Genomic DNA, 12260 nt, shown 5'->3' on the forward strand with positions numbered 1-12260 from the left:
TGACGCTTAAAAAGAAAAACCAAAACAAAAAATCAACCCCCGCCCCCCCCACTCCTCCAAAAAACCCCAACAAAACAACAAACAACCAAAAAACAGATCCACAGATCCTCAGGGACTCTGACTTGTGTGGAGATTTAGCTTTAGTAATTATCACTTTACTCTCAGAACAATCAACTGGAAGCACTGTTACCTTTAATGATTGCCAGGGAAAAAAGTGCATGATACCCTGCAGTAATGTTCTCTGGATCACTCACTCTGCATTCTGCTTACTGTACTTTGCCAGACATCTTTAACTTTTCTTTTCAAAGCTTGACACTGCACATTTATTTTTACTGCTGCAAGTCCAAACTTTGTGATCACAAACGTAACCTCTTAAATATCTAATTTTGGCTTCAGGTTGGAAGTTTTGGCTGTCTTCTCCCAAGGAAGCACATCTTTCATTTCCAAATGCTTCAGTTATAGAACAGGCTCCTTTAGAAGCTGGAATATGACTGTGCAGCATGATTCAAACAGTGACCAGAGAGGTGTCTGCCTCTCCTATGACTCAGAGCATCATGACATTTCACCTTAAGTAGTATATGCAAATTTCCAGAATGAATTTTATACTCCCCACAAAAACAAAATCCCTTCAGAATGAAATTAAGGAAGTGAGAGCTGATAAAGACATATTAGTTCATGCATTCTATGTCCTTACCAGAACAAGACTAATCCCCCACAGTATGCTTTCTAGGTCTTATCCAATCTAGCTTTGAATAGAAGAATCAATGGAGCTTCCAACACTTCCTATGGAAAACTATTCCACAGCTTAATAGACAAAACTGTTAGGATTTTTCCCCTGACGTTCAGCTTGCATTTTCCTTTACTCAGTTACATCTTATTACAGTTAGTATGATCTCTATGGGCACCTTAAATGACTCCTCTTCATTTTTTAAGTTTATGCCCTTGAATTACTTGTTACTGGCTTTAATCTTGGCTCTCCTCTTAGTCAACACTGAATTTAAACATGTTCATTATTTTAATCTCTCCAAATAAAATCAAAACTTTTTTTTTTTTTTTTGCTTTTTGCTTTTCTTTGAAGTTTTAGAGTTCAGGTATTCACAACTACACAACCTATATGGACATTTTGCATGCACCCACATGAGCATGAACGTGCACTCTGTGGCACTTCAAAGGCACCCAGTGCATGTGGTAGCAGTTTGTGCCACCTGACTCCAGAGCTTGGCCTGCCAGAGCCAAGCTCTGGCTGCTGGCTGGGCTCCATACATCTGGATAACTATAGCTGCAGCCCAGCGAGGCACCCAGAACCTCAGGCTGCCAGATGTCCCTGGGGAAATGCACGTGTACATTTGTCTGGTTATGCCCTTTGAGGTGTTATGTTCATTCTTACAGGGATTTTTTCTAATTTTTCAATCCTTGTTGTTTGAAATATACTTCATTTTGGTATTATTATTTACTTCATATATGACTTGCCTCTTTCTAAGTAGGATTTGGACTCCCAAATCTTGCAGATAACTCAAAATTCCTACTAATTTTAGTTAGATTTCTTCACATTTACTTTAGGGGAGGAAATTCATTTAGGGAAGGATCACTCATCTGGTTACAATACCAACTAGGTTTTACAAATGTTTCTGCTAGAAGTCTCTCATTACAGCAGCATTCAATGATCTTCTAGCATGAGTTCACCTGCACCAACCCCATCCCCACCCCCTGTCTACCTTCTCCCCTCCTGAAGGGAGTTATTTTTGTGTTTTCTGGGGCACCCAATATCCCTTCTTCTAGGAAAAGGAGAGCTTGCAGGTAAGCACAAAAGAAAAAAACAGCAACAGCTGAAAACACCTATCCAGATACCCAGCAACAGATGAAGATCTGAGATCTTGTAGGATTGGTCTGTACAGACGGTGCCCCTCAGCTGAAAGAGGAGACGGCATTTCTAGTGTCTTTTCACTTGATTTCCCTGTCCACTGTTACATTACACAGCAGAGTTTCTCCCAGGAGGCTGAACTTCCCTCTGTCAACTCTTCCTGGGGACCAGAAGAACCAGAGTTGGATGAAAGGCTGCTGTGCCTTCGGAGACCAGGGTCATACTGTTCTGGAGAAGGCATGGAGGCAGCTTCTCCCACCCCTCCCATACACTGAGAGGGAAAAAGCAGCCTTTAGCTGCACTCCCACAGTTTCTCACTGCAGTTCCTGGTGTGAGAGGCAGGCAGGGGCTTGGTGAGCTTCTCTGTCCACTGAGCTGCTGGGCACCAAGAGCTGAGCTCAGGGAGTAGCATAGCCCCCTACTCGCTTCTCTCCAGAGTTCCCAGTGTCAGAAGTAGGTGAGACCTTTGCTGTGCTGCTCTCACTGCCTGACTGCAGGACACTGGTAGCCAAGCACAGAGAGTCCACAGTGTGAGAAGCAGACAGGGGCTTTGTCTAGCTGCTCCAGTCTCCCTGGGAATAGGAGGACTGGAGCAACCCAGGATTTCCCCAAACCAAGATTACCTTCTCTTTGGGATGGTACAACAAGCCAGGCAGAGGGGGAGGTTGCAGACTGAACTGCTACTACTGCCTCTCCCAGAATCACTTCTACTAGTAGACAATTTCACCACTAGAACTGAACGTTTGCACGCAGTCAAAGTGCAGATCTAATACTGGTAACTGTCAGAGCTGTATTCTAGATACCAGGAGGACTTCCAAAGCACCACAGCCAGTTGGGTAGCTAACTCCCATTGACTTTCAGTAGAAGTTAGGTGCTTTCTGCTCTTTAGGCTTTTGAAAACATTCCAAAATAAAATAAAACCAGGCCATTCACAGAACCTTTTGTTACACCCTGGGCCACCTTACTGTAGATCACCGGTTCTGAAACTCTTTAGCCTTAAGGCACTCTCTGGAAAATGCCAGCTCTTAACATTCACTTGTTTCTTGACTGTGGAAAAGTAATCAATTATTTCACCCCCTGAAGAGACGTCAGAAAGACCTTGGTAAAAATGTTTTTGACACCATGGATTCCTATGTTAGCTTGTATATGTTTTTAAACACTTAACTCTGCTAATATTGCACAGCCTTCCTTTGCACCTTTAAAAAGATCTCAAGGAACCCCACGATGCTGTGAAACCCTGGTTCAGAATCACTGGTCTAGATCAATATTTTCATATTAAGCATTGTTTATAGTTCTGTGGTTATATTTCAGTTGAAATGACAGTGCTCCACATGACAAACCGATTTGAATTAAATTTTCAAATATGGTTCTGAGAGACGCTGTGTCCAATGCATTACTAAAATCCCTCTACTACCACATCTATTGCATTTTCTTTATCCACTAGTTTTGTCATTCACTCCAAGAGTTCCAGATTGCCTTGCATGATTTGAAAAAATATTTTTTGTTTCATAGTCTGAAAAAAAGAAAAATGTTTCAAAACTGATGTCTTTGTGCAATGACTTCATGTCATAACATTTTTACCATGAAGATTCTCCTGTGTGTAATATTTTTAGAAATCATTTTAAACTCTTGATGCTAATGTGACATACAAGTTTCCAACCTTTATAATTCCCTGTTACAAAAAAGGATGATTTAAGCTATATATTCCACTTTGATTTATAGAGTGTCAAAAAACAAAGTCCCATAGGGCTACTTCCTTTCTTGGGGCTTCTGTTACTTTCTTCACTACTCTGAGGTTCAAGATCAAGCACAAATCTTTAATTCAATATATAGGCCATATGTGGGGGAAGGGGTGAGGGGAGAAGAAATAAGAGGATATCTGATCTTTTAATCATAGGTCACTGATCTGAATTGCAGATTGAATACAAAGTTTTATTCTTTGATCATGAATCTCACCTGGAAATCAGCAGCTTCTACCACTGTCCATAAGATATTCAATTAGGCTACTTGTAGATGTTAAAAAAAAATGCTTTAAACTCAGTGTGCTCCCGCACCAAGCCCAGCACACGCCCAGAAAAAGCAGTGCCTCAGTTGGACCAACGCCTGTAGAAATGGGGCACTTTACTGGGGCTTTGTTGGCATTTTTATCTAATAGCTGATTGAATCAGCTTTAGCTAGAAGTGCCAAAAAGCCCTGCTGAAGAACCAAATCCATACAGACGCTGCAAAGCCAGGTCACAGTAATGCGCTGGCTCTTTTGGTAAAGCGCTTTCTTTTTTTAACATGGGCAAGCAGCCTGAGACTGGTGGATGAAGAACTTAATTGTCCACAAAGCTAGAAAGACAAAATCAAAGACTCAAAATTTCCCTTTTTGTCAAGCTTTGTGTTGTTTCTCTTCTTATCTTTCCACCAAGTTTTCTGTATGGAGTATGGAGTTTGTTGGTTTTTTGCGTGCACATCTTCAAATCTTTTTCCTCATTCACTCTGTACCCTGTGTTCTTTATGAATCCACCCACAAAGTCTGTGATCTTCCCATGCAGAATCATTTCTTAAAGACTTTGAGTTATACATTGCATATAATGCATCAGGACCTTGGACAAATTCACTTCACTGTGACATTCTTTCCCCTCCCACTGTCTTATATACCTAGACTATCAGACTTTCTTAAATTACAACTTTCCTAATTAGAAACCACACTATGGGCATTTGGGAAGGTCCCTTTATAGGCAAAGAACAAATGCGCATCAAATAAGGACAAGCAATATACTTTCCAGCCCCTTGAAGATTCCATATTTTTCTAGACAATTTGTGAGACTGAATCTTACAAATGATTTTCACTTTTTCCCCCTGAAACTGATACAAACCTCATCTATGCATGATTACATATAAAAAGTGCATATTATTCTTATAGAACTGTTAAACCCAGGAAGAACTTCAAACAAAAGTAATTTCCTTGAAGACCAACTTAACAACTCAGGCATTTCTATAAGATGAGCTATCAAGACTGTTAGTGCTCTTGAAACATTTCAGACATTCATAACTTATTGGTTGGGTTTACACTATGCCACATTACATTAGTGTCAATGAATACCCAAAGTTAGAGAAGCATTTTTGTCCATTTCTGAATGCTACTTTCAAAAATATAAAAGGAATAAGACAACAATTTGGATAATTTTCTTTATAATAAGCAAAGTCTATTCTACAAAAACATGAAATAGACGACCAATCTTACTGATAATGCCCAGACTGAAATGTCTTCATTTTACTCAAAGTAGCAGTTCAGCTCTGAAACGGATTGGATACTTGCTGTTTATTTTATATTGAGCTAAATGATTTCATAATCCCTCATGAAAGCAAATAACTAATTGCTAAGGTCCCCTGAGTAAACCAATCCCCCAAATAAATGAGCACCTATGTCACCTGAGCCCTATTCATTTTTCTGTTCTTATCTACAACAGATTCAGGACCACACTATCTAAGATGTAGCCTCCACGTGTAAATGGGAGTTAAAGAACAGAGACCTGTAGAAATCTCATTTGATATATTTATGTATGATTACCATCAGTCTTTAAACTACTATGCAGAGAAATAAGTCAGTTTTACATCTTCTTCAGCGTTTGGAGACACAAACAGATAGATAGGGCTAGCATAGGTTTTCCAGTTTTCCACTAAATTCTGAAGATGACTCCTCTGATGGGAAACATCACCATGGGTTTTGATGGGTTTTTGCATTAAAATACACATTTTCAAATCAGATATTTCAGAGCAAGTAAGTACATTCCTGATGGCAAATAATGGTTTTTTTTAAGATCGTGGCAGTTTTGTCACTGATGGCACATGGCTTTAGTACTTTGGGAGAGGAAAGGCAGCTAAGTCTATTTGAAACAGTCCCTCAGCAATTTAAATTTTTCTCAACACCAGATCTCTGCCCTCTTCTCTCTATAACTTGGAGCCTTTGCAGTCTGGGAAAATCTCTAAATGTTTGCTAGTATTTTGGATTTGGGACTTACAGATTCTCTATTTCTAAAAAAATAGTAAGTTATAAGACTATTATATAGGATAATTAAGTCAAATTAAGATAAATTTTAGGTTTTGAAAAATGAGGTTTTTTAATCGTGACCACAATCTGACCACAATTTCTACCTATATAGTATGAGCCCAGTTTTCTCTCCTACCCAGGGCAGAGGGTCAGACTAGAAGATTTACAAGGTCTCTTCCGACCCTATATCTGTGAATCTATGATTTTGCCCAACTTGGAGGACAATCATTTTGTTTTTGGCAATAAATGGTTAAATGTACCTTTATATTTTAAAAATTAATTCATGGTTAATAATCAGAGGTACTGTTTGCAACACAGATAAGGAAATCTGGTTCATTGTAGAAATGCTGCTTTTACTGCCTGAAGACACCATGGCTGGCCTGCCATGAGGGGATCACTCCATTGTAGGAGGTCTTTGGTGACATAGAAGAGTATACAGAAGGCAAGGCTGCAGAATCATTATGCTATGCAGATGTCCATGTACTCTTTGACACCTCTAAGGTCATTGGTGGCAAGTGTAAATTAGTTTGACACAACTGTACTCAGTTATGGCCTGGGTACAGGCCAGTGTGCAGTAAAACAAAGTTATGAAGGCACAAAGAGCATCCCTGCAACTCCCTACCCAGCTGCGAGAGGACTTGAAACAATTTTAACCTGACAGTGAATTAGCCACCAATTAGCTCTGTTTGAAAACCTAATTTTCTGTTTGTAATTAATGTAAAGGAATCTGGTCCTAGAATGAAGATCACAATATTAAATTCATCCTGGAAAGCTTCAGGGCAATGGAAAGTCTGAAGGCTACAGAAAGGAATCCAAAGACTGACAGTATGAATATACAGAAAATACAAACCAAAAACACATGCTACCTGTTAAGAACAGAAACCTCTCTTGGCCCCCCTTGTACACAGGTACTGTACCTATAGATGTGGACAATTAATATAAAGTGATACCTCTCTTTCTAATGTCACTGTTTCTAGAAAGAAAGTCAGAATCGGTCAGGATTTCTATCAATGCTGTCTAGTTCTGAAGAGGGCATTCACTTGTGTGTCTAAAGACACAACAATGTTAGAATCTCACCTTGCTTCAAAACATTATGTTTTGATGATCATACAGATACCCATCCAAGTATGAAAACTGTCTGAACAATAGCTGAGAAATATACACTGCATTACCCATCTCCAAAACACACAGCTGTGTTCTGCATATAGCAGGATGGATGAGAAGATAACAGTAGAACTAGTCTGTTCACCCAGGCACCCAACCTGTCTGGTGGAACAAGTGTTAGATACATAGCTGCAGTGACACAGTTGCCAACCCAAGAATTTTTTTTTTTACTGACAATATGCAAACATTTTACTGACAAACTTTTTATGACATGTTTTTGCTGTCAATAAAAAAAAAATATTGAGTTGGCAACTTTGTGCAACTGCAGCAATGTTTTTATACCCTGCTGCACCCACCAAAGTTCACTGCAAGGCTCCAAACAGCACTCCCGCTTAGATACCAGGTGGTGCTGCTTGCTCTCTCTCTGTCCAGCATCAACAGTTGCCTGGAATGTAGTTTCATTCCAACAGGGATCTTAAAACAAATTCAATGTTTCAGTTTTTTATGTATGGCTTAATTTTTCTTCAGACTTCACAAACAGGCATTTTTAGGCTGGATTTTGATGGACCATCTTTAAATTTATGGACAGTTGGCAACCCTGACTGGAAGCTTGTTTTTTGCTACCTCTGCCTTCCCCTGTGTTGCCTTTCTGGGAAGGAAAGGCCAGGTTCCCCCTAATGCTACCTCTTCTAAAGAGGAAGCAAAGTGTGGAACCATCACATGGGGACAATACCATATGGAATACACTCAACTATGGGGTGCATAAAAAAACTACAACTGCTTTCATCTGGGCTTTTCTGGAGAGCTGTTTTTGTAACCATTCTAGCGTAGACTTCTATGTAAAACAACAGAGGGTAGTAGAATTGGGCAGGTGCCAAAAAAGGAAAAGAAAAGAAAAGACATTTCTGTGGGGATGGTCCAATCTAATTAAGAAAATACCACCAAATGCGAATAATTTCAGAATTTAACAACATGAGCATCACCAGTAAAGATGCTAATTAGCAATAATACTTGGAACTTGTAAATGAGTTTTTTCTTTCCTAATCCTTTTACACACATTAACTAACAGAACTTCCCAAGACAACTCCAAGGAAGTTAAATACATAGGACCACTCTGATCTTACAGCTGGGAAAACTGAGGCATAGAGGTTCAGTGACTTACCCAAGGCCACAGGGGGAGTCACTATCAGAGCCGGGATTAGAGCTCAGGAGTTTCTGGCTCCTAGTCCCATGCTCAGACCACTACACCATGGCCTCAGGACATTTCCAGCTGGTCTTCAGTCTAAAAAAAAGTAAATTCTCAAATCCAAATGTAACATGAAGATAGATAGATACTTTGAAAAAATCTTGAATGTAATGGTATGAGTAAGAACACTAGGTTGGCAAATCAATGATGAAAAAGACAATACATTTTATTCAATCTACCTTAATTGTATATTTATATATAAAAAGATCTGCAGAAAAAGTCTTCATTTAAATTCCAGCCAATGCAAACAACTATAGAATTTCTCAGGGCAAGGGACAAATTACCTTTTCAACCCAGCCAGCATGTCATTTATATTAATGGCGAGGAATGTTAAGTTGCTCTGTGTGTAAGTAAACTCTATTAAGAAAGTCATGTCCCTTGGTGAAACTAGATCCTTAGTAAATTTTACTAGCTAAACACTGAGCTCCACGTCAGAGTAATTATACCTTTTATCCACTGTGAGCTCTCTTTTAGCTTCTTTATACTCCTTAATTTCCCACTTCAGCTAATTTAGCAGTAAAATCACAGAGGTTTACAAAGGTTAGCAACTGAGGAACTGGCGCATGAATGTTCTGTTAAGCTCCATGCACTGAAATCACATCATGTAAAAGAAGGAATTAATTAAGTAACAATTAAGTAGTGATGGATCATTGACAACATATATACACTTTGGTGCTAAAATTAATCTCCCCTGTAAAGGCAATAGATTGTGTATCTTCTCATTTATACACTAGCAAGTTTCATGCTTGAAATGTAAAAGGCCAGGCTTCACAAGAGTATCTGGTGGAAAAGGTATATTATGGCACTATTAAGATTATGTATTCTTTCTTTTGGGAAAAAGTCAGGTCAATTCATTTTTAAAAGAATCAGAGTTACATTACTGGAAATCTCTAAAGCAGTATTCACATTTCCACAGCAAGTGATTTAAAAATGACCACAGAGGCACTTTTAAAATAAAAATATTAGGGTATAACAGATGCAGTGGCCTATTCCTATAGTATCTCCTTTCTCCAGTTGCCATACTGCTTCCCTGTATTAACATATACTGGCAGCTGGCCCAGTTAATCTTCAATTCTAGAAGCCTCTTACCAGATGAAAAATCCTTGGTTCATTCACACCTTGTAGAAAGGATGACAGGGCATAAGTGACATCCAGATCCATTTAGAATATACTTTCTGTCTGATTTTCCCTTGCCTTGCACCTTCAGTAGTCATTTATAGCTGTACAATGTGAGCACAAAATGTACATTAAATGCTGCCAGACATGTGAGCAGAGAATGCTGATTTGGTTGCATTATTTTGCACAGGTGACTACACAAAGTTCCAGGCGGTGAAAAATCAAGCCCCACTTATCTAGGTTAAACTGTTTTTGAAATAAAACAGGTTTTATAAAAAAACAAGAAATTGGCTGCAAAGTTACTGGGACAGCATGCTGCTCTCTACTATTTAGCACATAAAGTATTACATATTAAACTAATTTATGACAAGAATGTCTTATTTCTGCTTCCTTTTGGTAAAACACTACTGAATTTCTCCATATTAGGGCACATTTTATACGTATTTTCTATATCCTCAACTTCATTCTATCTTTTCCCGTGCTTCTAAACCTGACATGCTAGTATCTTACACAAGTGCCTATACTGCTATATATGTGCACTAACAACAAGAATTAATGCTAGAGTTACTGTTTTCTCAGGTGCTAGTCCCAGTCCATCAGCATTCGATACTGTTCTGCTTTCCTGTTTTAGTATGTGTAAAACAGTATGTTATTAACTTCTACAATTTTTCCAAATAGATTATAGAAATGTAGCTCTCTGATAATGAAAGATGAATCCAGATTATCTTCCAGTTTTCAACCTGTAGATGCTTACACAAATTATTTTAGGGTTGCAAATTTACGACCTGATCTGCTCCAGTTGAAGCATATGGAAAAACACCTATTTATTTTCAAAGGAGGGTTATACCCTTAATAGGCAATATTTGCTCTTTAGACATTTGGAGATTAATTTAACATCTTTCCTGATGAATATTACTAAGACTGTTTATAGCGCACTGCTATACACATATTTTTCACTAAGGAATAATATGGCCATGGCAACTAAGACTGGCTAATAAGGAACAGAAACATTAGATATTTTATTGCACCAAGAAGCAGATAACACTACCTAGGAATATTGCAGCAGTGGATGTTGTCTATTGGTGTTTCCATAATACTCTTTTCTTATATTAGAATTATTACGACAGTCATTAGGTTATCCAAGATCAAGACTCCAGCTCTCTTGCTGGCTTTCAGACATTTTCCTGGCATATCAAACTACGCTTCCTAAGAACAAATGAATGTTCTTTTATTACTCAATTATTGTAAAGTGTCATTTTCTCTAACTCTACAGTTTCTTAGAATATCCTTAGAGGTTAGTTTGAATTGACAGAAAAGAGAGGGGTGTGTGTGCGTGTGCGCGCGCGCGCATGCCTGCACGCTGGCACGTGTAAGCGGCATGGATGTCCACAGCTATTGTATGCTATTTTTAGATAGGTCACACCACAGTCCAAATCGGGGCAATTCAAGAATAATGGAACTGTAATTTTCTCCCTTATAGAAGCTTTCTTCTTCCCAGCACAGAGTGCACCTTGACACAGGAGAGAATCTGTTTAATGAGGCTTTGCTCAGCACTAACGTCATTTCCCAAATATGGAGTTTGATTGTAATCTTTATGCTGGTTTAAATATAGAATAATTCCATTAAAGTCAATACAATTAAATAGTTGCCCAACAAGTATGAGATCAGAATTGGCCTCCTGGTATCAGATCTGAAAGAGCCCCTGAAGCAATCTGATAGAGATAAATCATAAGTTGTGCCTACTTTTCAAGCATTTCATTGGAATAAACAATGATGATAGATGGAAATGTTTCATTGTACACAGGCAAGTTGCTTTGCCTCAAGTACAGAAAATACTGCTGGATTAATGACACTTTGAAAAATATTGTCAGAATTCCAAAGATACCGTATAAAGTCTGCCTGCCCTTGAGGGCTGATGCTACTGTTTGAAGGCATATTTCCCTCCATTACATTTTTATGTCATAATTACAAAAAATTAAATGCAAATTATCTAAAGGAAAATAAGATTAAAAGTTCTGACTTGGGAGACTCAGAGTTAAGGCTGTAACACTGCTCATAATTCACTTTGCCATGTCTAACCACTTTAAGTCCAGAATGAAAAAAATCACTGGTTTTCCTTTCCTATTCTTAACACCAAATGATATTCTTGAAGTTTGATGCAAAACTAAAAAATGGTGATCATGTAGATTTTGCTAAATTCTGCCAGATTATGAACCATTAAAAGTTTTGGTCTAGAGTCTCCTCATCTCTCTGCAGACAGTAAAGATAGGTAGGGGATCATATTGATAGGCCTGAACTCTACCCCTGGCTAACTTCACTCTTTTGCAAGAAGTTCTTCTTTCAAGAACTTTTAAGACAGCTTTTTGAAGTAAAACTTGATGATGAGATATTTCTAAAATTTATCTTTATTAAAAAGCCCTATAGCAAGACAAAATATTTGTCGTGGTATAGCAGTCTGCAGAGAGAGCGTTGTTCTATTCTATTGTGTGGATTCTTTGAAGTTTCTGAAGCAGAGGATTCTTTTGTGGAGTTGTAGAAAGTCCTATAACATCTTCTTGATGTACTACAAGGCCCAGAAGCCATTGCTGATATGTGCATAGTCAGCCTCAATATATTTTCTTAAAACAAATGTTCTAAAACACTACAGGACAGCACACCAGGGAGTTGAAATGAACAGAATGGACAAGCTAGAACTGAAAGGTCAGATGACCATAAAAGAAAGTCTTTACTGTTTTGCAGTCTTTAGGTCTCACTGCTTTTCCTTTGGGCAGGTGAAGATTTGTCTGTTAAACTGCCTTCCTACTGTAGTGGAAAAGCCAAAACTACTTTTCTTTTTCAAATAAAATACTTATTTTTGCCCTACTAGATCACCCGTGAGCATTTTTACATTCTATT

General features: G+C 38.4%; 1 protein-coding gene across 7 annotated transcripts in view; it reads right to left on the bottom strand.

The window, feature by feature from the left end:
- Positions 1-12260, bottom strand: part of FAM19A5 (family with sequence similarity 19 member A5, C-C motif chemokine like) — a 669022-nt gene that overhangs the window by 105384 nt on the left and 551378 nt on the right. For 2 of the 7 annotated variants that reach the window (XM_019543493.1, XM_019543499.1), the window contains exon 4: positions 8166-8285. The exons of the other annotated variants lie outside the window; for them this stretch is intronic. In XM_019543493.1, coding sequence (XP_019399038.1) covers positions 8259-8285 — 27 coding nt within the window. In that variant the 3' untranslated portion in view covers positions 8166-8258. The remainder of the gene's footprint in view (positions 1-8165; positions 8286-12260) is intronic. 7 annotated transcript variants of the gene reach the window in all.

This window comes from Crocodylus porosus, unplaced genomic scaffold, assembly GCF_001723895.1.
Source record: "Crocodylus porosus isolate Cpor-Errol unplaced genomic scaffold, CroPor_comp1, whole genome shotgun sequence".
Classification (NCBI taxonomy): Eukaryota; Metazoa; Chordata; order Crocodylia; family Crocodylidae; genus Crocodylus; species Crocodylus porosus.